Below are 26,550 nucleotides of genomic sequence, written 5' to 3' on the forward strand. Positions count from 1 at the left end.
ACAGCAGGGGTGGTATTGCAGTCGCTCTACCACACTGTTAAGAAAGAGCTGAGCCAAAAAGCAAAGCTCTCTATTTACCGATCAATCTGCATCCCAATCCTCTGCTAAGAAAGAACCAGATCCAAGATTCAAGCGACTGAAATGAGCCGTCCACATGGAGGGACCATAATCAACACTTGCAAAGGTAGGCATCCACACTGCTGAACGGGTGGTGGGTGTCTGCCTTAGGCTGAGGAATTCTGTCACTGGAGAGAGACCCTGCTTCTCCCTGTTGAGGAGAGACAGTTGAGGTGGTTCGGGCATCTCATGGTGTTTCAGGCACGGCAGGTTGGGAGGAGACTCCGGGGTGGACCCAGGACCAGGTGGAGGGATTGGGACCGGATTGAGATGTTGCCCAGGTGAAGGGTTTGGCATGACCATTTATGAAGCTGCTGCCCCCGTGACCTGGAAACAGATCAGCAGCTGTGGCTTGGTGGATTACCAAAATATTTTTCTGGATTTGACTTTTGCAAAGAAAATCATTGAGGCAGTGATTGTTGAGAATGATTCAAAAACAGTTCCACACGTACAACATGTTTGGTCTGTTTATTTGCTCTCTCTCCACCGGAGGAAAACAAGAGGAGACAGGTGGGAGGAACTGCAGAGGTGAGGGAGGTTCTGTCGTGCAGGTTAACAGAAGAGAAACAAGAAGGGAGGAGGAGGAGGAGCAGAGGACACATGGAAGAACCCACCTGGACGACAAGCATGCATAGGTGCCAGTGTTGCATACGGCAGCCAGCGCTACGCTCAGCTCAGCTCGAGCGAGCGAGTCTCCAGATTGTACACAGAAGCGTTTTATACAGCCACGTCTGCACAACAGCCAGATTATACGTGATTGCCTCAGACCCACTTTGGCTGGAAACATGTTTTAGATACATACTTTTTATCAGGCAGTGATTCTTCCAACGAGACAACACGGACAGACGGACACGGATACACAGGTACGAAGAGAGAGGAGGAGAAACAGGAGGCAGTGGAGTGGTAGAAAAACCGTGACAGAGATGTGATCGCTGGAATCCACAGGTGGCTCCTCGACAAAGTGGCCGCCAACATCAGGGCTGCACAACAGTGAGCATGGACTTTTTGGTGGTTACACAACCTTCTTGTTCTAAACAACAGTCAATATTTTCACCTCAGTTCCACCTGACCTGGATCTTGAGAAGGCAATGCTTTATTCTGCAGCTCTCACCAATGACAGAAGCTTTTTCTAGCATGTCCATTTAGAAGCTTTACGCTAGAAATGGCGTCATCAAAACAACGTATCTCCAAGGGCAGGTGGAATGAGATGACCTAGGAAGCATTTTCCCCCCACAAAAGACAAGATAATTCATGATTCCAACCCTCGTTCCTTCACCTCTTTCTTGTTTTGTGCAGCCCTGATTCCCATCATAACAAGAGCCATGTCCCCACGTAAGCGCAGTCAATGGAGACGTGGAATCTGACAGAAAACTGTACAAGTTATATCTCCCCGCCGAGTAATTGCTCAATAAATAAACGAACGAGTGTCACCGTGTAAAGACATTCTGTTGCCTGTAAACAAAGACTCCTGCAGGAAAATAAAAAGAGTCTTTGCACACAATTAGCTGGAGTTGATCCTCTCAACAAGTCGCTTTACTGCCGTGACACCAATTCTCACCAACACCGGGAGGGATTTCAACAGGTTTGTATAAAAATAAACATCGTCCCATCGTTGCATAAAGAAGCAAAATAATTCATTCAGGTCAATAGACCGTCGCGCTCTCTGCTCTGTACATATTTATATTTCTTAAAAGCCCCGCACACAATCATCCGTGAGAGGATGAAGTGAGACATGCACGGAATCTCCAGCAGCAACATAAAAAAACAGCAATTGTTTCCACACCAATCCTGGCTGTTGCTCCCCGGGCTTCACAGTCATGAGCAGGAAGACACAGATCGACCCCGATCTACTCCCTGATTGGCTGAGTGATTCATGTGAGGACCCCCATCTCCAATTGGATGAGTCAGCTAGTTTTTGATGAGGCTTAAAAGTTGAGATTATGACCCCCAGAAAAGTGCAACTTAATCCACATTGCTGCATTTTTGTTTGATGAACTTTGGCAGAGATGTGTGTTTTCACATTTTAAAACCATTTACACACCAAAGCTAACACTAACGTAGTGCTAGTGTTCACCTGTGACCGTCAACTCCAAACTCTGCTTCAAGACAAACTTAACAGGAAGCAAACCAGACTGTCCATTACAACTGAAAGCCTTTACCTTGGACTCACGTGGGTGTGTAGGACTCATCTGTGACCTGCTTCCTGTCTAAGTCACGGAGTCTACGTGGTGGGGATTCTTCCACTACTGCCCTCTGGTTGTCACTAATCTTACGAAATTTAACCAGCTGGAATCAGCCTTGAAGTGTAGAAGACAAAACAATATCATCAATAAATTTGCATTTATATTGCATTTTGCTTGTTAATAAATACCCTAAACTATGACTCAAATATACCCAACTAAGAGTAATATTTTTGTCTCTGATCTATCATCTTTTTTTCATCTGTGTTGGTGTCCCGAACTGCAGTGTTCCTGAATGCACCACTCGCATAAATACAGTCCAGAGTAAGCATCAACTAAAATCAAAGTAAAAATCAAGTCACTTGCAGCAGAGTTTGTCGAATTATCCTACCCATACTCGGACATTATGCCTGCAACCTCTTTATTCATGTATTTAGTTTTTGGTTCTGGTGGATGGGTTCCTATCCAGGAAACTTTCACGTCAAACAGCACGACAGAGCAACCCAAATGCAGCAGTGTGGATGCCTACCTTTGCAAGTTAATAAAAACCCAACATAAAGGTATGAGAAGATTCTTTTATAGACTATTTATATTTACACTGCAGGCGACACTGGAGGCCAGAGGTCAGCCTGGATATTGCTGGTTACAATTTAGATATTTGTGTGTGTGTGTGTGTGTGTGTGTGCGTGTGTGTGTGTGTGTGTGTGTGTGTGTGTGTGTGTGTGTGTGTGTTGGTGAGCCAAACAGTGGATCCACTTCTGAAAAGCTCCTCGCACGTTTGTCCGTTCTCAAAGTGTTCATTAAGGTCCCTCCATGTGGACGGAAACATCGTCCGCTGTCCTTAGCCGCCGTCCGTCTTCCGGTACATTCAAAGATGCTTATCAATTATTTGGGAAAAAAATAAAGCAGCTGAGGGTTCACGGTTGTTCAGTGGCTCGGTTTTGGTGCTGAAAGCTTTTCAGAGTCCAAAGGCGACCTCCTGTTGGATTGCATCAGTGCAAAGAAAGAGATTATGCAGCTGGGTCTTTTTTTATTTCTGAGCCCACCGAAGGCCCCGCCCCCACCCTCACCTGGGTGGCTGTGGGTCAGTGCAAAGTCTATACAGTGCTGTATAGTACAGGTACTCCAGGTACTCTGATAAACATGCATACAGAGAGTAGGAAGCACACTTATCTTACAGTACAATCCTTATCTGTGCAGTGTGTGTGCAGTCAGCGGCCCGGACCCGGGCCCGGCCGCGCTTGTGCCGCTTGAATCATTCATATTATAGAGGGTCAGTCAGGGACTGCGTTTCACTGAAACGCAGAGGTTCAGAATGAGTGTGTGTGTGTGCGTGTGTGCGTGTGTGTGTGTGTGTGTGTGTGTGTGTGTGTGTGTGGATTAGCTGGGATTAAACACTATCTACTATGTGGATTAACAGCTGTAAACAGAGCAGTTCTCCCAGACTGGAGAACTCTTATTTTCATATCATACTTATCTTTTTTGTTTCCATAGAAAATAACTATAGGTGGATGACACGGTTGCTTGTCTTCATTAAAAGCATGCATGTTTCCGTTCCCCTCCTCCTCTTCCCTGTTTGACAGTGGAAATGTCAGAGTTCTCCTCCTCCTCTTCCTCCTCCTCCTCTTCCTCCTCCTCCTCACTCACCTCTGAGTGTAAGGCTTACAAAGAAACTCAGTGGAGTCCTGCAGCAAGAGTCTGAATCTCCTTTAAGGACTCCAACTTCCTGATACCTGAAAGGAACGGATTAATAGATAGATATTGTGTTGTAGCGGTGGCTCCCGGCTGACTCCCGGCTGACTCCCGGGTCAGTCCTGGATGAGGAGTCCCATTTGACTCAGTTGGTTGCCATGGCAGCGGCAGGCCCCTCCTCTTCTTGCTCCTCCTTCTCCTCCAGGCCGGCGCTGACATCTTTCCGCTCACTGATGGGCTCGGACGGCGGCTGGCCCGGACTGCTGCCTCCGGATGCGTCGCCCGACTGCGTGGGCAGAGTCAACGTGGCTGTTTCTAGCTCCATGCACAAGGTGACCTCGCCCTCCTGAGCAGACGCACACAGAGAAGTCAGCTACAACTAGCGGAGTCAACTTCACGTCGTTCTCACCTTCACCTCCTCCTCTTCCTCGTGCTGCTCTAGCAGCGGCGAGTGTTCCGTGCCCACGTTCTCCTCTCCGCTGGGGACGCAGAGACTGGGCTCCACAACCGCGGACACCCCCATGAAGCCACCCGCCTCGGCCTGGTAGGCCTCCATCTGTCCCGTGTTCCAGAGGTCCACCAGTGGCGGGTGGACGTGGTGGACCAGACTGTGTATGGTGCTGTTGGGCGTCGCTTGCAACGAGTGGTTGGCGGAATGGAGTCGGTGCTCCAGGGACTGCTGACGACAAAAGGCTTGTGGTCACAAGACGAACTGGATGTGCATGCTAACATGACTAATTTTCCTCCCAGCTAGTCGGGGTGAGAGACATCCTGAACAGATCTATAGTCCATTAAAGGGCTCACGTAGACAGACAACCACTCGCACCAAATGTGCATGAATGTGTTTTAATCATGTGTCGTGGCCTCTGCAGAGAGCGCACCCTGCTGGCCTCACCTGCTGCTGCTGGTACTGAAGCAGCTGCTGTTGCTGGTAGTGTTGGATCTGCTGGATCTGCTGCAGCTGCTGGAGCTGACTCTGCTGCTGCAGATTAAACTGCTGCTGCTGCTGCTGCGACAAGAAGTGAGCCGCCGCCTGACCCTCGTAATTCTCCGAGCCCATGACGTAGGAGCCGGCAGGGGGTGACGCCACGGCGGAGGGGTCGTTGTTGATGGGCTCCCAGGCGTCAGAGGACGAGAGGCAGTAATGTCCCTGTGAGACGTAAGTGTGAGGCCACACCTCTGCTGAGGAGTGATGCAGGATCTGGTCTGCAAGACAGGAGGCAGCAGGGTCACTTCCTAAAAACAGACTAGAATGGGTTTCAACATGAGCATTTAAATACTGAAAATAAAAGCAAATAACTTATTACTATTATATATAATATATATATAACTTATTATGCTTATTTAATCATTTATATAATTTATTATAATTATTACATTATTATTGGCAGAGATTTTTATCACGCTAATGTGACATCAATAGCATTAGCAAAATGTGATGTGAAGCTGTTGAAGCGGCATGCTAAATAATAAATAAATAAATATTTCCTATACACATCTTGTTGAGTTGTGTTGAGCATCACAATTATTTGCAACTGTGAGTTTATTTAGCAAAAAAATAACCAGCTGAGGCGGCCCTGAGCCTCGCGGGAGGGGGGTTGTTGACTCACATCATGGCCCACTCGTCCGCGGGAAAGGCGTGAACTGACACTGTCTGAATTTGCTGTTTATGCAGATTAAATTTGTTTCTCAGCGTTGCATGTCGGAGGATCTTATAATGAGCTGAAGGCTGCAGGAGATGGAGAAGAGAAACAACGGCGCACACAGCAGAAGCGCGACCTGCACCTTCACCTACGTCTGACATCACAGCGAGGCGGAATAGGACTTTATAACAAGCAGTGGGTTTGGTCGACGCCATTAGCTGATCAGATGTAGCCATGATGTTTATTTCTCTCAACCACAAAGCCGTACATCTGCTGTCATGGAGTGAAATATTGATTATGAAGAAGGAACTGATGGAATTTCAATCCTGATCATCACCTCAAATCATTTTGAAGGACCCTCATCCTTTGTCTAACCTTCTCACACTCGAACCCGTCCATCAGTGCCATTTTTAATAGCGTGTTTACCTCGACTGGTGATGCTCTCCTGGTTGACCTCGCTCAGATGGGCCACGCTGCCTTGGTTGGATCCCGACCTCGGACTCTCTCCGTCCATCGATGACCAAGCCAGTAACGTCGCCTCTGAGATGGCAAACTGCTGCAGGATACCTGAGGTCAGGACGAATCATCGCAGGGACACGCTTAACTGACTGTTCAGTCGACAAAACTTCCACCACGTGGGGTACGGTGAGTGTTCTCCTCTCACCTGCGGCAAAGCGAGCCTCCTTCTCTCCGTCGCTCAGGTCGCTGTAGGCGTCGTTCTCCAGCCGCCGTTCCTTCTCGCGCTCCTGGGTGCTGATGCGGGCCTGGGGGAGGCCCCCGGATCCCACCGTCTGCATGCCCCAGTTCTGCCACTCGATCATATGTGCCACGCGGCCCTGAGCCATGGCTGTGGGCTTGGTCACTCGCTCCTTCATGGTCCGGGTCACCCCTGGCGGAGGAGAGGGAGGGACGATGGTCAATATGAACCAAAGGGTGATGGGCGGAGGTCTGGGGAGACGGAGCCGTGGGTGGGTTTGATTTAAGGAGTGATGGATGGGAAGGTGAGGCGTTCAGGGACACCCATTTTAGAGGGAAAATGGAGATGATGGAGTGTGGTGGACAGCAGCCCGGATAAGAAGAAGTGATTGGAAGTATAGCTGATCTCAGACGTCGTGTGTTGTGTGCACATGGCCACAAGTGATGCCAGTTGCACACACGCTAACCGGCAAATGTTGGGCGCCCACTTTAGAGGGGAAGCTCAGCATTACTCCATGACAAATGTTCTATCAAATGGTTCCTCCTTGAACATCTCATGTGGATCACCTGGTTGAATTTTCTCCTGCCCAGTTTCTGTGGCATCTTGCAATATGCATATGCAATAATGTGAAGTCGTTCCGATTCTGTTTGGGATTTTGGGATCATTTCCTATGTGAATTATTTTGACTCTAGTGGAAGGTCCTACAGCTCTTGGTGATCATTTATTAAAGGGGCTCCTCAATATGAGAAAGGATCCGGCGCCACAGCCTTTGATTGAACGCGTGGTAAAAGTCCTAATGACGAGGGATTACAAGAGCAGCGGAACCAGAGGTGATGGTCGGGTGGTAAATGACACTCGCGGAGCAGTGACAGGATGAGATGGATGTGTGGTGTCGGGTAAAGGTGCACGACGCTCTGCAATAGGTTAATTGGGGTGAGGTGACCACGTGGCGTGAGTCATGGGACGTGTTGACACGATCGCTACACTGCACCAAACTGCTCTAGCTTCTCCTCCACAAACACCGCCAGCATACACTTTAAAGGAAGCCAAGTCTTCGGAGGGCATCATGGCTGAGCTCCATCCATATGTTGACACGTTTCTAATCCCCACTGATGGAGGTGGCGATGAGAATTATGAATAAATTATGGGGATAAGTTGTCAGACAAATCAGTGGCACAGCACACTAGACTGCACTGCAATACACTCCACTGCACTCCAATAACGGCGACCTCATGGCGACCTTACACTCCGTGACTTTCAAGTGTTTGCTGAGCTGTAGATTAATGATTAAGTGGTAAGAGAGTCATGACTGATGTGGGGCGGTTTCGGCACCCAGCTTTGACTCAACAGTTTGTGGTCGGATCCAGTGTAGAGCACGATACAATTCTGCACTGGATTCATACTCTCACCAGTAGCAGACACAAAAGTCTCTTTGAGACGGAAGCTCAGTCATCCAGGAGAGACTCAGAGTACAGCCACCGCTCCTCTAAGACAAGTTAGTTTAGATGACTCGTTTTTCTCCTGCAAGAGCTAGAGGAGGTTTCAGGCACATGCTGGCCCTCTGGCCTTTATCTTGGACAAACAAAGCTGCAGCTTTGTGTCATACATTGGACTCATCTTAACTGATTTGGATTGTCCTGAGGGTTAGCACTCGCAATGCGTGGAAACACCTACAGAAGCGTGGCTCTGGGTTTAACTCCAATACACATCGCAAAAGCTACGACACAAACCAGTATTTTAGGGTCCACCGATGGGGTACTTCAAAAACGCTGTAGGGCCTACAAGTACGGGAATGTCTTGTTTATTGACCACTTTTTCTTCTAACAAAATATCGTCTTGTCTTCTGGAACGCTTGAAAGTCATGTCGTGTAGAGTCGACATAAAACGCACTGAAAGAAACTCCACTTTACTGCACTGAATCGACTATTTCAGACACAAAACATCCAAGCCGTGTTAAAAAAAGAACTTCACAACCACTGAACAAGCAGAACTACACTTCCCTCTCACTACTCACCTTCCACTTTAGCAACAAGCTTCTGTACCTGTGTGTTTGTGGTGTTGGATTCATTGCCATGTCGCCAATGACTGATGCAGAGCCATTGACAGTGTTGTGTCACAGTGAGGGGGGGAAGTGATAGAAGGGAGGGGGGGCCCATCTCTGGGTACCATGCTGACTCCGGCGCCTGGTGAGGGCGGAGCCAACATGGGGTCGGTTTACCAGTTACAGCACAGACACACACCTGACACACCTGACAGAGAAGACTTAGCCAAAGCCCCGATGCCATAGGCATTTGAGTTCCTCTTGAGCCGTGGCAGGATGGACGTGGTGTCCTCCATGGACAGCTGGAGAGAGAAAAGAGACGGATGGAGGAGCGACGGAAGGGGGGAGGAGGTGAGGAGAAAAGTGTGACAGTGTGTGTTAAAGAAGAGTGAGTGGAGAGGAGGAGAAGTGATGGAGAAGCCGGGTTAATACAAAAGATGGCATCCACATTCCTTTAATCCTAATCTGAGACTTAATAATCTGATTGTGCTCTCGACTGAAATTGAAGTGAGGGATGGTGAGAAAGAAGGAGGGTCACCAGAAGAACCAAAAGAAATGACGTCACAACACTTACATTAATTCCTTCCCATGAAAATTCTGAACGTCCATGCTGAAGAAGACAGATAGAAGGAAAGAGGGATGAGGGAACGAGGAGAAAAAAACGTAGGCGGGAGAGGAGGTAGCGACATGCACAGAGAGGAGAGAAGAAAGGGGAGGAGGATACACATGACTTTCAGGTGCAGAATGACGGCAAGAAAGGTGGTACAGAAAAGCGATTCTGCAGCGGATGAATGAGTCTGGTCAGCTCGCTGCCAAACACATGAAAGCCATGAAAGAGTGTGAGAGAGATGTCAGAGCTGCATCCAGTCTGTCGAGGAAAACACGGCGGCAACTCCGACACACGCTTGTTCTAGACTTTTAGGAAGAAGAAAACGGATACTTAATATAATGAATGTGAATAAAATACAAAAAAAACATATTCACTGATGATGATGATAAACAATAAAAAATAAGAATATAAAAATGAATAAAAACACTTTCCAAACAAGAGGAAAATAATAAAATTATGATAGCAACTTAAACAAATACAAACATCATAACAGCAATTAATAACTTAAACTGCAAGGATAATATTAATATTACTATTTTCAGACAGCTATTTCAAAACAGGATGTAAATAACTTGTGCTATTTATCTGATGCTGCTACTAGAAAATGTTAACATTACTGAGGAAAATCTCAAGCCTGGAAACACTCTCTTCTGAACAGAAATATTTCTCGATCTAAAACAGCCACCTTAAAAACAGCCTCAGGATGTGACAACAAAAGTTAAATCAAAAACTTTAGAGACGTATTAATTTCGCTGTCATGTAGTTGATACTTAGCTCTACAAAAGTGCTGTTTCAATGTTGCTCTTTCTTTCTATGGCAACATCATGACTCAAGATCTGGTTGGATCTGGAAGTCGAATGAAAACTATCCTTCGTAAGCTAATATGGCTAGTTTGAACTTAGTCACAGCGCTGAGCTTCTCTCCTGACACGCAGTGTTCGCTAGCTAATCGATATCAGCCTCTTCCTGCCTCTCGTTCCCTCCCCTCGTCGCCCATTTCCTGCCGTCTGTCTCTCTGCTGGTCTCCTCTCCACGCAGCGGTGGGTGTGATGAGAGTCAACACACTCCAGTGGAGGAGCGGAACCTTCCAGCAGCATCCGAGTCTGCCGGTTTTTCTTCCCCCTTCAAGGGCATTCTGGGGCAGGACCCATAAATAAATGATGGAATCAGTCCACAGCGCATTCTGAAGGAGCGGTTTGGAGAGAATGGGTTCCTCGCTCAGAAGAAGGGAGGAGGCAGGAGCACGATGTTGTTTGTCAGGACGAGTCAACCTGCCTGCATCTAACCTCTTATGTGTGCTCCCAGTCGGCCGGGTCACAGTTGGTCAAATGAGGAAGGGGACGCAGTGAACCAGCGAGTGGGTCAGCGATGCATGTGTGGTGCTGCAGATGTGGTCAACAAATACGTTTCATAACCTCTGTGGCAACTCGTGTCCAAACAGGAAAAGACCAACAGAAGAGAAAACAAGCCTCTTTTGCTCTGGTTCTGGTTTTGACATGAGTCAGCATAAAAAACTAGTGTCTGCTGGAACAGAGCAAACTTGACGGTCTGACTCTGACTGGCATTTCTCTCAGCATGAACTTAAAATGGGGGTGTGACGATGGTTCAAAGCCCACAGTGGTTCACAAGAGGATGGAACACCTTACAGCAGATCCACTAAATCAGGTCAGGGGCACCTCAGATCTTCCGCTACAAACAAGACAAAGAAAATGGTGCTGCCCCCTTCTGGATTGCGCTTGACTTGTTGGTCACATGACAACTATTCTCAGAGATCCTGGCAACGCTTTGTAGGTGTGTTGATGATGTGAGTGGATGGATGCAAAGTATCCTTGATGACCTTCAGTGAGGCATCAACGATGACATCATGGTGACCAGCTGCTGCTCATTCACATCTGCAGCTTCTATCTTCTACTCCACTAATCTACCAGCACCGATGCAGAGAGGACACAGTCTCAGCGATGACACACGCCAACTTAAAATCTGTCTCCTCCAGAGGTCCATCAGTGTGAGTCATCACCCAACACTTACCTGCTCCCCATCCTTCTGGACCGGCACGCCATCTGCCGCTGAAACACAGAGGGAGACAAGCATTAGGAGGACCAAATGGTCTGTCAGGAGGTTTGTTTCAAGATTAAAAATAAAGATGTGCCTCCACACGTCGGCTACGTCGAGAGATATTTGAAGCGTTGTGGTACATGGTACTTTGCTGGTTCTATACAGCTGTTGCTACTTAAATAATGAATAACAAACACTCAAAAATAATAAAAGAACACCCTGCAGCTCTCAGACACAACAAACAGATCAGCTATAATTCAACTAAAAACAGCCAAAACCAAGAGAATTAAGAAATTGTTCCAATTGTGACAGGTAGCATCAGTACAAAATGTACAGTTAGTTACATGGACTGAACTGAGGCATTAGCTCTGGGGAAGAAAACACGTGAAACGATTTTAAAGCTTTGTTTTAAGCACATTAAAGTGAGGTGGACTCCAATAAAGATGACAGTTAAACCGTTAACAGGGGTATAGATAAAAATAAATAAACAAACATATCAATGTAGCGCAGCGCCGTTAGCCATAGCATGACTAAGGCGCACTTTAGCAACTGGCTGGCATGATGGCTGTTGGTTTGAAAATCTTCACACATCTGAATATGAATCAATACAGCATGCACTTCATCAGTTAGCCAGCTCTGTTTGGAGTTAGCTGGATGCTAACATACCTTTTATTATGAAGGACTAGTGACTCACTCACAAACAAAAAGCAGAAGGCCTAAATGTACGGTGACTGAGATCATCGGTGAAGTACTGGAGCTGAACTGGAGTCACACACTCTCTCTGTTGCACTATCATCCCCCCTGGTTCCCCACTGTCCAAATCCTAATTAAAACATTGGTTTAATTAGAGCAAGTGCACCAGTAATGGAGTTTAAACAGCGCGGTGGTCTCTTGGTGCCTCCTCACTGTATCAGAGGGCCTGAGACCTGCGTGGCTCTCGGGGGGGTTGGAGCCGGTGTGTGTCTTGCTCGTGTTCTCACAGCAGCGTCAGTCGATGATTAGCTGAGAGAACACACCGTTATTGGCGCCGCCAATGTCCACTGAAGTCTGTGACCCACTGACCCAGTGAATCACAAGCATCAGCTCTGATGGGCTCGGAGATATTAGCCCCTCACCACCACCGGCATCGCCCCCTCCTCTCCATCCCTCATCCCCAACCTCATCTGATCAGATCACAGTGTGGGCAGGAGACGAGGGACACGCTTCATTCCAGGGACTGACCTTCCTCTCTCTGAAATTAGCCCAGCTCTGCTCCACGGGTAAACACAGTCTTGACATCCTCATTTCAGAAGTAAATGCTGAATCCTGGTCTTGTTTATTGATGAGGGGCCGCAGTCTGCAAACATCTTAACTCTCTGTTGACTTTGGAAAGATAAGGAGACTCATCAAACCTCACATTCACTCTGAAGAAAATTCTTATCATGCTAATTCTCTCGACAAGACACCCTGTGGCCTGGTTTCAGTTATTCCAAACGCTACTTTTGTGTGTGATCTTCTTGTACACCAAGATGGCAGTTCCAAAATCAAAACCAAACTGTGGGAGCCAACGTCAACAGGAAGCCCCCTGGTGGCCCCCAATGTCAGTGCAGTTCTCACCCTTTACAACAAACAACAATATTGCGACTGTTTGAAGAAATGTGTGAGCTAAGCTCTTAGCTAATTCAACCATTTACTTTTTCCACATCTCGTGACCTATTGAACTTCAGCGCATTTGTCTCAGAGCAAGCGCTGCCTCTGTCACCTGCAGCTTGAGCCTGAATCCACCTTTAAGAGCTACTATACCTCTCTGTCATGTCAGAGGTAATTTCATGCTTCTGACTCAGGCGAGTGGTATAATGTATTCTGTGTCTCGGGAGCCGGGTATCTCAGCTGAAGTCTGCCCTGCAGCCTGATGGTTGTCAGGCGAGTCGGCGGAACAACCAACTGCACTTTCCGATATGTATGGTTCCATAATTGCAGGTCCGGAAAACGGACCCTTGGTTTCGCACAACATCTAAGGCAAAGATGATGGTCAGCGATCACCTACACATGTGCCAGTCACTTCTTGCTTTGGGGGAAGGGTGACGTCCTTCTGCTCTGGAATGCCCTCTTGATCTGGAGCCTTATTGATGAGTAAAACTCAGTCTATAAAATATCACATCCAGGGTTCTCCTTGAGGTGACTGAGGACAACAGTGGAGCACAGTGGCCGTTTTTAACAGTCTACCGTAGTAAGGCAGCGCTTACTTTGTGTGTCAGACTTAACTAGATATTGGCGAAAACAGCAAAACCTCAGCGTCCAGGTGACATCCCAGCATAGGGGAGCGCTCGGGAGAACCCTCACATCTGCCTCTGGTCCTCCACCCAGCCGCTTCAAAACCCTGAAGGTAAGAAGATGTCTCTAGTCATGTCTCATCAGCGGTTGCCACAATTTGATTCCCAGGTTTCCACAAACCACCTGGTAGTGTTGTAGCACACGGGATTGGCCTTGACCTTGGTCTGGTCTCGACCTCCAAATGCCTCGGTCTCAATCCTCTTCAGTCTCTCTATTGTCTTGGTCTCGGTGGGTGTGCTCTTGACTACAAAACTACCATCCAAAACTCCACGTGATAAACTCATTTTTAACCTTGTCCTTTCTAGTCCCTCCCAATGACTCTTCATACATCACATGCCATCAACCTTCACTCAAGATTCAAGAGTCGTCCTAGGTGCTTCCATCTAAAGGCTGACCTCATCTTTGGCTTTAACCCAGAACCATTTCCAAAACATTAGAAAGCTCCTGGCTGGTAAGAGTGTGACAGCAAAGTCCAGAGCCCACAGTGATCAGCTGATGTCCTGAGTGTGCAAATGTTCTTAAGGGAACGCTGAATTTACTGGTTTGCTCTTCATTGGACGTGAACTCTGCGTGACCTCACTAGGATTAGCCGAGCGTGTTAGATTTTTGGCACCGAGCAGCACGGTGAGACGGTTCCTTTGCGAAGCTGCAGCAGGCAAAACAGTAAATGTCCCACTTTCATGGCCTCTGAGTCGGAAACTTGCCCCGCAAACATAAACTGTATGTCGACGTGTCGTCATGCTGGCATATTCACGGTCGCCGGCGGCTGTGGAACACATCCGTACGGCTCCACTCATCTGCCGCCTTTCAGTCTTTGCTTTCTCTCCATCTCAGCCTCATTTGGCCAATTAGTAAATTAGCATTCACTCTCTGTGCACATGAATCACAACTTGGCCCACGAGTTCCACGACTGCAAACAACCACCGCAGCCCCTCCAGTCGTGGCAGAGCGGTGGAGCTGAAACATTAGCGGCTTAAACTCTCCCTAAAACTGATGTTGTGTAAATCAAATGGATGCTTCCTGTCATGGAGCTGGAGAATGAACGCTGCTCCCTCTACCTCTCTGACGTTAAAGTAAAGGCTGAGCTAGTCAGAGTCTTGGAAGCCGAGGCTCGGCCCAACACGGCTGCTGCAGGGCCCCAAGATGTCTTCTCTGAAAGACAAACACGGCGGTAATTCTCCGGAGTGTGAAGGTGCTGAATAGAATCAGATCTGCGTTCAAAGCCAGAGCAGATTGGAACCAAACACAGCTGATAAAAAATAAATAATATGCAACTCAGCAGCCACACTAGATTGCGCTAAACCAAAGATGATCCATTGGTGGTCAGGTCAGGATTGCAAACCTTCATTTCTAGCTAGTTAGTAAGTGAATACTAATATTGTGCCACCTAGCGGGGAAACTAAGCCTAGTGCAGGAAAGGTTTTTAAGTTTTGGTGCTACTTATAAGTTGGGGCTGTAGTGAATAGAAGAATATGGTCTCAACAAGCAGGAAACAACAAGCTAGTGATTTGTCATTCTCTGCTGTTAAAACGGCAGACGCAGTCGGTGGAGACACTTTTAGTCTGCGAGTACACGACCCAGTATCAGAGCGTCGCATCAGCGATCACATCAAAGCTCAAAGAACAAACCGCGAGAGTCGAAATGTCCGCATCACACTGCGATTCACCGCTTCATTTCTCAGAATATCTGGATGGAGAACAGAGCGGCAGACTGAGGTGAAGCTCCAGTGGCTGCTCGTCGGCCGAGGAGAAGCAACAACAACACAGCACATGACCGGCGCTCTGAGCAAGCTTCTGCTCCCTTGGCGTTCTCTACGCTCCCCCGCACACACAGCAGGGCGGCGCTGCGCTCCCCCTGCGGTGGTGGGAGAGCCAGTGGAGCTGAGTCGTGAGGAGGGGTCGTCGAGCTTTAAGTGAAAGAGAAGCGCAGCCAAGTGTGAGGAGCAGATCGGCAGTGTCGCGTTTGAGCGTCAGCTGCCTTTTCACTCGAGGTGCCCCACAGCAACAACAGCGGGGAACTGGAGAGGGGCGACGGCTGTTTACATCTGCAGTGGAGCTGGTCGCCACTTCATCACAATTGTTTCTCTTACAAAGAGAATCAGCATTTTCCCCAGAGAGCTGTCAGGCCAGACCATGACAGTTTCATTATTCCAGCCGTCCCAAGGCTTTTTAATAGCCTCGTGATTGGGCCGGATTTTAGTCCCAATGAGGAGAAGTCTGTACCAGTCAATTGGGATCTAGCGCAGAAGCAGCGCTGGTGTGTACAACTCCAGCTCTGCAGTCAACACTGTCAACTTCTGTCACAGATCAACGTCTCCTTCTGACGCGCTTGAACATCAGCTGTCTTTTTTTAAGTGACAGCGCCCCGCAGCAGCCGAGCAGATCCAGCAGACTCATGTGCTGGTGGCAGCCGCGGCCAGGCCGAGACCATGCTGGTGCTCCAGAGGAGGAGCTGGTGGAGACGGGTCCGGACAGCAGCTGGAAATCTCTCTCTGAGAATAGGAGTTACTGACACAAACTTGGAAAGAAAATGGCATTTCCATCAAGCAGCCGGCAGAACTGACACGCCTCATTATCTGTGGAGGCCTCGCCGCTGATGAATCTGCTGATGGGACTGAAACAACATTTACTGCAGAGATTTTTACGATTTGACTGATTCAATTTGACCTCATTTCACACAATTCCGTCCTCATGCATACATGAATCATGCATGCACAGGTAACTGCTGCAGATCATTTCTGCTTTGCTATCAACACGGCAAGGTTTTCAACCAGATTCCTCAAAAGCCTCCAGACTTCCAACGCTGCTCATAAGTAACTGAAAACCTCCAGAAACTATAAACCTGATCAGCCACGCACACATCCTAATGGGCTGATGAATTTATAATGAATGTTCTGATCTAGAAACAGCGCCATGATGGGGTCCGGCCGGGACCAAGTGAGACTAGTGGAGGACTGGAAGTCCTTGTTAGGATTCACAAAAGAACATGAGGCAACAACAACAACAGCTGGTGATTGTTTATACAAGCTCTGTCCAACCAGCAGCCGCGGTGCCACTCGCTCTTAGCCAGCACTGTGTTTCAGTTTCATAACTCGCTCGGTGGCTGAGTCACATTGTTTACTTAAACACTTATTGTATGCACCCACACACTCATTACGCACATCTCGTTCTGGATCTCCTGCATTCACAGCTTGAGAAGATGAACATTCAGGATTAACTCTGTAATCTGGGTGAGCGGATAGATACGTGGCTTCTCTTCACATGGAAAGGTGAAATCTGGTGCGCCCCAGGCATCATTTCGCCCATGCCTGCGCTGGAATGTGTCAACAATAGCTTCTACTGTTCCGACATCGAGGCCTTCAGTCAGAAATCCCAACAACAGCAGACACTGGCTCCACATTCTGTTTTCCCGAGTGGTATCATTAGACCAACCAACCGACTCGGACCGACGTTTGGGAGCACGGAGCTCTGGACCACCAAGAGACCTTGGTCTAATTCTGTGAGACTCAAAAAGGAGGGTGAGCAGACAGTCCCCACGGTCCGGGGCAGCAGCACTAATTGTTCAGAGAGCTGTGAGTCCGATTCTACGTTGGTCCCAAAGGGGAACAGCTACTAATCATAACTCAAAAACTAAAATCACAAACGTGAGCTTGGTTCTGGAATTGTGATTTGGTATTTGTGACTTCAGTTTTGTGATTTAGGTTTGCTGAATTTTTGCTTTATTTATTTTTTAATCTTAGGTTTTAGTTTCGTAATTGTGAGTTTGGCTTTACATTTTTTATCATTGATTTTGGTTTTGGTTTAGGTTTTGATTTTGTCACTGTGATCCGGGGTTTCAAACAGACAAGGGTCTAAGCGTTGGTGCCACACACCATAGCTCAGTACCAAGTAAAGCTGTGTTTGCCATTGTGTGTGTCTTTTAAAATGTATCCAAAAATTGTGGACAACATATGTGGGCAGGAAGCAAACCGTTACCGTGGCAACAGCTTCAACTCTCACATTAGCTAACTGTATCAGCAGAGCATCAACATGCGGCTCACACTCCCACATCTGTCGCCGACTACATGATATTCTTCACATGGCATCTGGACGTCGACACAGCAGCATCTCACACACACGCTTCATCACCAGCCACCATGTCTCACAGGCACTACATCACCGAGTCATTCACCTTGAATGCGTCGGTGTGTACAAGGCTTTTTCCAAATTGGACCGGAGCCAATCAATCAGCCGCGAGCTCATCCTGGCAGACTAGCCGGACCGTGAGCCAGGTGTCGGTTTCAGCCTTGGTGATGAAGCGGCGACAGAATCTTCTCTTCATGGACTCTATTGGCACCCACACACACACGCCCACTCCGGCAGAGGGGAGGTCACTCATGTGGGCAGCAGCAGCATCAACATGCAGATGTGCATCAACAGAATCGCTGGATATGGTTTTCCATATTACTTTCTTTTCTCTTTGGGTGTGAACTGCAGCAGATATGAATCATTCGCTTCCTGCTTCAGAGTGCAGGGGCGGATGCAGCGAGGGAGAGGGCCCTGGGCAAGTCTTCGTCTAACTTTCAGCGGTGTGTTCTGGATGGATGAAGAACCTGCAAGATGGTGATAACATGAAGCTCATGACTGCAGGAACCAGGGTCCTTTTACGGTCGTAAAAATGGCCATCAGTTGTTTCAGAAACAGGCCAGACATTGAGGAGACAGGAGAATACACCAAAATACAATGCGAGGTCCTAACAAGGCTTCTATAGCAAGAGCTGTGACCTCTGGCCTCCATCCTAGACCACTTGAGAGAGTCAAAACTGCCACTCCAGCTTCAGAAAGTCATCTTTGAGTCATCTCTACTTGCTTCAGAACGTTGCTCTTTCCCTTCTTCTACTCCCCTCTGCCGCTGAACTTCAGAGCACTCTGCTTTTGGCTCCCACTCCCAGTGTACCGAGCCACACACTCATGAAAACTTGAGGGTGTGGCATGCTCATTGCCGCAGCCGAGCTTTGACTCAGGGCATTTTATTTCTGCAATTCTTGAATCATGAAAGTTGATTGTGTTTGACAAAGCTGAGAAACAAAGTCATCGGCGGAGGTCCGCGCTCTCTGAGTAGCTAATAGTAGCAACGTCAACTGCGCAGCTCAAAAAAATGACGTGTTTTCAAACAAAAGTACATTGCTGGCAGGTGGGTCAGGACACAGAGATGCAGTGCAGTCAGAGATGGATGGTGCAGGCTGAAATAAGTAGATAATATACCGAAGGGATTCATTATGTCAGCAAGAGAAAAGTGCTTTACTTTAAATCCCTCTCTGCACACACAGACACACATTAACTCAGAGCTGACTATTAGCACTTACTGAATGGCGATGTGGTGTGTCAGCAGCGGCGCTGGACCGAAGCTAAGACGCTCCACAAACCAGTGAGAGTCGTCATAATGTTGTACTAATACACGTGAGAGCTGGAGTGGCCTCGATTTATCCAGTGATTAATGCTAGCGGCAGGCGCAGGTACAGCGTGACCCGCAAACTGGGTAGTACGGCGGTGACGTGTAGTAGAGTTGGAGTTGGTGTTGTTTTCACCACGGCAGCAGCGCTCGACTGGAAAACATATTTAAAGTTGTTGAATAATCAACTAGAGCAGCTGTTTGTCGACGTCCTGAACAGAGTTCCGACGACAGTGCAGAAAAAGGTCACGCTACCCGTCCGATGCTAATTTACATGAAACACCATGAAGTGGAAAAAGCTAAACGCCACACATTTTGAATTCTTGTCAGAGGAAAACACAGCTTCTCTTTCCTGTATATTACTGCATGACACACTTGTATTTACAAATACACAAGAATCTTTTTTGACACAAACAGCTAATGCTAACCAAGTTGGTCCTTCAAGTTCTGATGCTAACAGTATGTTTCTAAACTGTGGGAGGAAACCAGAGAGCCTCGAAGATACGTCCATGATGTGAACATCGAAGATGTACCAAGATCTAATCCTGTAAAAGAACCGTATTCTTCGGTTGCTAACCGGAGGTGAAGCTCGGAGCTGAGACGGACCTGAGTGCATGTGAAATCATCCGTCTCCTGCGTCAACATGACTGTAGCGCAGCACCTCGCAGATGAATGTGAAGAGTCAATTTAATAGCATCTAATTGACGCCACTCACATTTGCTTTCTGCGAAACAGATTAAATCTACTTGCAGGAAGAGATGTTTTCACTGGAGATATTTCCAGCTTCTGTCTCTAATGAGGCGGCGAATAGGAGAAGAAAAGCTCCGCTAATGCATCCGTCACGTGTCTTCAAATGACCCGGTGAAGGTGAGGCGGGAAGCTCATCAAAACAGACGATTCCAAAAAACACAGTTTGCGGCGCAAAATAGAGACAGGTAAATATTTTTTTTAAATCATCATCATGGAGGTAAAGCATAAACACAATAATAATAGTAATCAGTAATAAAACTAACTTAAATATAGAGAGGAAAAATAGAAAGAATAAGACAATGGTTAATGTAAAAAAAAGCACATTCTTTTTTGATTAAAAAGAAAAATAGTCATTGAAAATTAACGTAAATATTAAATAATAATAGTGTTCTATTAGTTGGCAGTAAATCAAATTCATCAGAAACACATTTATTATGAAGATTATGAAGAATAATCTTATTTGTATTATCGAATTATTGTATTTGTTTTGATGACGATGTAAAGATCAATAAAGAGTAATTTCATGAGAAGATTAATAAGAAGTAAATGTATGTATATAAATGTATATAATATAAATTAATAAATAAAAACATGGAATCTTTAAAAAAAGTTTGGTCTTTAAAAAGCAAAAATATTTTTACATTTGAAAAACATTATTATTATTAAAATAAAAAAAAAGCTTGAACGATGTGTGGTCAAGTTAAGTTGAAAGAGTTATTATCTATTGTTATAGTTTTATATTTGCTGTATCCGGGTAAGTTAAAATGAACTCCAACTATTTTTTTTCCCGCTTTAGCTAACTCTTTATAGTGGTGTACAGCCATTATGACATGCCGTATCACTTGTACCAACCCTGGGTAATATCTGCTCTGAGTAAAGGCAAAACTGACACAATACAGAGAGAACACAGGCACACCAGATGGGAGGAGGACGAATAACATTTCCACCCTACAAAGTTTTTCAGTCACTGTGTGTTTAAGCGTAATCACTGCCGAGTCTTCAAATAAAAGGTCTGTGGGACTCGGCAGGACGTCCACCTGCTGGCCTCACTCATATCACACACACAGAGACATCATCTACCAATAATATTCCGGAACAGCGTGAGGCTACAGAAGAGTATCACCGCGGCGCCCTAATCTGATGGTGCCGGGCAGGCGGGTGGTGCCAGAGGGCAGCCGACACATCGAGACTACCCCAGCGCAAAGATGGATCCAGTGCCGTCGCTGATCTGAGGTTGGCAGCGCGGACTGTAGAGAGGCGGATGATCAATAACACACACTGAAGCTATTCTGAGCCAGGATAAACACGGGCGCTCCGCTGCTGATCACATACGGTCGGTATCTTTGATCGAAGGCTGATGTTGTTGGTCACCAGGAGAAAACGAGAATCCCGTTACGGTTACAGAGGAGGCTTTCAAGATGCAAGTCTGTGATGTGAAGTTCACATTTGACAGCTTCATTTATTCAGTAGTTTGGGCCAATTTAGCTTTCATAGCTTTACCTACTATGGGGTTTAGAGCAGGCAAGGCAACTACATATTACATTGTAACACTTTCAAATGCAGCTCAGAGATTGTTTCGTTTAAAAATTGTGGCAATTCATTTAAAAAAGCAGCAGAGTTTTGCCTATATTCTGTGTGTGGAAATCCTAAAATAGGAGCAGAGTGGTGTGGTTGAGGTCTGATCATTTGTAAAGTCTGTATCTTTTATTTGATCCCCTTTCAGCAGTGCTCTCTGAGTCTGAAGGGAAAACAAACCGAGGGTATCAATTTCAGACAAAATTGATTATATCTTGTCAAAGTGCCACTTAGCTGCTCCAATGCTCTCATTGTGAGTAAGAAATGGATCCGTGTGATTCCCACACAGGCCAAATTTAAATTCAATTACGTGCTAGTGTAGGATTATAGCAGCGTTAAGAGTACTGAGGCAAGTGTCCACCACTTGAACCTTCTCTTTGGTTTGAATTCTGTCTTATCATCTGGATCACTCGGATAATTAGAAAACATTGGTATGACGTTAACTGGCTCACGTGTTAAATCGCGCCTCAGTATTCAGACGTTTGGTGATCAGATTATCATGGTTTCCCTCCAAGCCCCTGGCTCTATTGAAATGACATTATTCCTCCCAGCAGGAAGTCTGGTGAGGAAGCGAGGAGGATCCCAAACCTCGTAACCTTGTAATGTGTCAGACTCTTACGTTGTAGTCGCTGCTGGGAAACTATTTCTGGAAGTGTGGAGTTCACACCTGCCTGCTGACTGTCTCACACGGTCGTCCTGATTCTGCTCCTTGGATCCTTATTTATATGCCTGTCTCAGAATAGACGGGTCTTTATCGTTACATCGGAGCGAGGAGAGGCCAAGTGAAGAGCCAGACATCCCACTTCTGACACCACAGGTGCATCGTCAAGGTTGTGACGTTGGTCTAGCATGACTCGCCTCACGCTTGTAAATGTTTCAGAACAATCATGAGTAAAGGTGGTGAAAGAGAAGCCCTGTTCAGGGAAATCATCCATGAAAGACTAAAATACTGCGGAGGTGTCCGTAGTGGAGGAGCCGTAATGGAACTTGCTTAGCTGTGCTCTGTTCCTGTGAGTTACGGCTGACAGCTCCTTACCTCATCTAACCTCACTCCTCTGCCAACGCCATGTCAACCTGAAAAGCCTTTTACCGTTTGATTCTTTGCCATTCTGATCCATGTGAACCTCTCAGTTTCTGTGAAGCCAGCGTTGCAACATCTTCATTTTTACTATTAAAAAGGCAGCGGACTGTGACTTCTCCTTGCTAACAGCGAACCAGCTGTTTGGCTTTCCATTCCATGTTGGCTACCGTCAGATTTGAGGGCACACAATTTTAGAAAAGGCTGACGAGCCGATTTAGGCTGTTTCTTTTTTTCCTTTTAAACTTGAACTAAATTGCAACAATTACAGGACAAACTAACAAAGCAACTGCTAACACAGTGCAAATAGAAATACCATTTTAAATGTTATAATATAATTAAAAAATGACCAACATCTTACAAGACAAGAAAACACACCTAACAGAACCTCCATAAAAAAACAACAATTTTTCAAAAGTCAACAGGAAATAACAAGAATTAGCAAGGCCCTTATTGCGGCCACTTAATAGCAGATTTTTGTTAGTAAAGAAAGTGTTCCTGCCCACCAGACGGGAGACTTCTTTTCGCTTTGACTACAGGTCCAGCCAAAGTAAACTGTCACTCACTATCAATGCTACAATAGCTAGCATCCGATTAGAGACGACTATTGTTGTTGAATCTGCGTGCCCAGCCGATGGACAGACCTGGGAGTTAGCCCACTCTCTAGAAGGGACACTGACTGATTTTCAGACACTAGAGAAGATAGAAAAGATCGGTGGAGATGATCCTGCAAAACTAAAGAAATCGGTGCAGCCCTGCCACTCATTTATTGTGAGCTGTTAATACAGGAAGTGTCCAGCTTTTGTGAGAGGCGATGGTTGTAGTTGATCTGCGGCTTGTCAATATAGGAACAAGCCAGGTGAGGTGATCGCAGCATCTAGTGAACGTCAGAGCGATCTGACTTGTGAGGAGACGAATTCGGAAGTTTGGGAATCCCTCAAAATACTGGCTTCCCCTCACCTGACTAGCAGCTCAAAGACGAGTCTGAGAGTGTAAACACTGATAAAAAAAATACACCATTCCCGTTGCTAATGCACAATGTGCTTCAATTAAACTATTGAAGACACACACACGAGCGCGTCGAGGACTAAGACTCAAGCGTCTCGGTGAGATTTGAACCTTTGACCTTCATGCGTAGAGGCATCCTACCCTCTACGCCACCATGCAGCCTCCAGGAGATACCGGAAATCCTTCCTTAAACTGGCTCTAACATGTGTGACCTCATCTCAGGAGCGACATGAGTGGAAGTGGCGGTGCCTCATGTGCTAAGTGGCTCATCAATATTTCACCTCAAAATGAAGTCTGTGTTTATTTTTACCGGTGAGTGTGATTGGCTCTGCCTGCCAAGACCAGTCCGCAACCTCTCGGAATCACTGTGCGCGGCTGATCCTAGGTAGGAAACACTTGGCAGCCGCCCCGACGTGGATTTACTTTAGGTGTCATCTGCGGTTTGATCCGCGAGGGCTCTCACCTGAAAACTACCGTCCGGCCTGCACGTATTCACATCTCCTGCCTCCGCTTCTTCTTCTTCTCACCGCAAATAACAACAAAGTGTGCAAAACCGCCTCTGACAATGGCATTAGCACTTTTCTCTTTTTTCTAGATCCCTCCAAGCCATGCCGCCCCATAAATAAGCTCCCGCCTCTCCTCGCTGTCCCTCTCTGCCTCCTACTCACACACATATACATCCTGCCAAACAGCATCATAAATCAAGGGAGGAGGGGAGCGGGGCAGGGAGGAGAATATGGGGGGATGCTGCCACACATACACACACCACAGTAGCACATTCAAACACGTATCGTCCGTGACATGCAGCCTGCGCAGGGGTCCTACCACATGAATTCTCCTGCAAACAAATCTGTAGTCCAGCCGTCACTCCTCAGGACACCCATCCTCACACTCCTCACCCCAACCCCCCGTCATTGTCCGCAACCACACAGCAAGAGAGAAGTGATGCTTACTCAGTCTCCTGGAGCCGATGCATCCCATGGTGTTTTCACAAAGGCCCTGGATACAAGCGTGGAAGTGTTACCCAGACAGCGAGCATTCTCCCTCTTCCTCCAGCGACTCTCTTTCTCTCGCTTCTTCTTCTTGCTCTCCTGCGCTCTCTCTGTTTTCTCCCTCCTGCGCTTGCTCCATCCCTCTCTCTCTCTCTCACTCTCTCTCTCTCCCTCCATCACCCCCTCGCTCTCCACGGTGCAGTGTCTCAGAAAAGAGCCGGCTCTTCAGAAGCACCAAACCAAACTGATTCGTTTCTAATCCCATTGTGTGCTTTGGTGCACATGTTCTGCAGTTGCCACAGCTTTTGTGTGTTTACCTGCTGAGCCCAATGAAAGAATTGAATGTTGTGTAAACAGGAAGAACAGACACCTAATGAGGAGGTTACTACATCAATTAGATTGACTGTGCGCGTCGGGTCGCGTGGAAGATCAATAGCACGGCGCTGCCATTGTTGATATCTCTGCACTGCTGTAATATCGTGGAGCTAAAATGGGGGATTCTCTCTCTGTCTCCCTCTCCCGTGTGCGCTCAGCCTAACAATGCAGCGGTTTCCTCGCGCCGCTCCCCTTCTCCATCTCCTCCTCAATCACTCATCTCCTGCCTCGCTCCCTCCCTCTCTCCCGCCCACGCTGTGATGAGCTTCAAAAAAAGCATAACACTAAACAATCCCGAGTGAGGCAGAGGGTTTTCCGACAGGCTCCACCTCCACTGTATTGATTCTGCCGCTCACTTTTCTCCGCACCTATCTCCTGAGCCGCTCTACTGTTGGGCAGTGCAACAGTTTGCACAAAGACTTGGTTTTACTTTCAAATATGGTTCATTTATCCGCTTCTTCTCCAGTTACAAGTGAGAGTTGCACTGGAGATTTATGCTTTCCCCGTCTCCTCCAGGTGCACCTGCACGGGCTCTCGTTCCAGGTGGACCATGACAGGGAAACACTGTAACATTTTCTTTCCTTCCTTTCTGGGGTTGCCTCCTCCACCTGATCCTATCTTCCCCCTTCTTCCTTAGTCAAACCAATTCTCCTTAACCACATCCATCCTCATCCAACACGTCTTATCTCCCTCAATCAGTTCCCCAAAATTGAGCTCTCCCTCAGATACACTTGTTTCTAATCTTGTCCTCCCTAGTCACTCCCAATGACAACCTCAGTGTCTTCAACTCTGACTCTGCTTCCCGCCTTTTTATCAGATCTGCTGTCTGTAACTGGAATTAGAAAGTCCCTTTCTTTCTCTTTCGACAGTGAGCACAGAAACGTCTTAATAACTGTTCGAGGACAAGGCCCAGTGGACAGATCATCAGCTCGCTAGCTGGCAAACTTCTTCAGACCTTCTTCAACTCCTAAGTTGCCATCTTAGGAGATGCAGAGGCTTCAAAGATGGCGGAGCAGGACTTGAGAGGAAGACATTGAGGCCTTACCGTGCCTCACGTCACACTGAACAACAAATCGACAACAATATTAGCGTAATTTTATTCAGTTTTTTTTCAATTTTCTCAACAGTTTGTAGATTTTTTTAATTTAGAAAATTTGATGAATATGACTTGCACCTGTTTCTGGTGCTGGTTGGACTTTTTGATGACAAATAAATATATTTGTGATGATCACATGGTTTCACGTCATATCACAAGGTTTTGGTTTGTTTATGTGTAAGAGGATTAAATATGGTTACTGATCACAAATGAAATCAAGCGGAATGAATCAGTTCTATTGAATGGGCCCCGGCCCATGTGTTCTGGGAAAGGTGGGCCCCGAGATCAGAGAGGTTAAGAACCCCTGCTATAAGGGATATGCATCCCTAAAAGCATTGTTACATTGATGTAAAACATCATCAATGATGTCTATGTCTTTGAGACACTTGGGCAGAGGCAGAAATTGGTTGAGAGACAAGCCTTTTGGTTTGTTGCCTCCTCAGTTCCGCATCAGGTACAGTCACAAGGTGCTCTCCTAAGCTCTTGCCACTCGTCCTATTAATTTCGTAAAAGCCTGTGAGGTGTCTAACCGTCTCCAATTTAGACAACAAATCAATACCAACTTGGAGTCAGCTTCACATTTGTCTCTTACTGATAGCCATGCCTGAAAGATGTGACAGTGCTTATCCCCAACTATCCACTTCAGAAGCAGGGACGCTTCTGAAGTGGATACAGTCCTTCCTAGTGTGAGCAAGTAAAAGAGGAAGTATTTTGAAAGCAAAAATTGCCCCCAGTCTCTCTTCCATTCCTTCTCTCACCCAATCCTTAAATAAAATAGTTGAATTTGATTCTGAATTGATCGCATTCATAAGTCATGTTTGGATCCAAATGCTCACATAAATTCTCTTGAGAGCCACTTCTGTGCTGCTTTTATTCTCACACACTGTCTGGCTCTGTGAT

The 26,550-nt window shown here is 46.8% G+C and overlaps 1 protein-coding gene across 8 annotated transcripts; it reads right to left on the reverse strand.

Annotated features, from left to right (window-relative positions):
- Positions 1 to 307: 307 nt before the first annotated feature.
- fam131bb (family with sequence similarity 131 member Bb) lies at positions 308 to 24,321 on the reverse strand. 8 transcript variants are annotated; one of them, XR_008412567.1, is made up of 10 exons: positions 24,141 to 24,321; positions 11,008 to 11,045; positions 8,945 to 8,980; positions 8,570 to 8,672; positions 6,297 to 6,521; positions 6,059 to 6,199; positions 4,885 to 5,195; positions 4,399 to 4,668; positions 3,945 to 4,335; positions 309 to 3,869 (listed from the first exon to the last, which is right to left on the reverse strand). XR_008412567.1 is itself a non-coding variant. In XM_053843845.1 (9 exons), the coding sequence occupies exons 1-9, from the start codon at positions 24,166 to 24,168 to the stop codon at positions 4,135 to 4,137; spliced, it is 1,344 nt and encodes a 447-aa protein (XP_053699820.1). In that variant the 5' UTR covers positions 24,169 to 24,321; the 3' UTR covers positions 308 to 4,134. The 8 variants fall into 8 exon arrangements, 7 of the variants coding, with proteins under 7 accessions (XP_053699820.1, XP_053699823.1, XP_053699819.1 ...); XM_053843845.1 differs by having other exon boundaries at positions 308 to 4,335; positions 8,579 to 8,672; XM_053843844.1 differs by having other exon boundaries at positions 309 to 4,335; positions 4,399 to 4,665.
- Between the last annotated feature and the right edge of the window lie 2,229 nt (positions 24,322 to 26,550).

The sequence above is a fragment of the Synchiropus splendidus genome, chromosome 15 (assembly GCF_027744825.2).
Source record: "Synchiropus splendidus isolate RoL2022-P1 chromosome 15, RoL_Sspl_1.0, whole genome shotgun sequence".
NCBI classification, from domain to species: Eukaryota; Metazoa; Chordata; class Actinopteri; order Syngnathiformes; family Callionymidae; genus Synchiropus; species Synchiropus splendidus.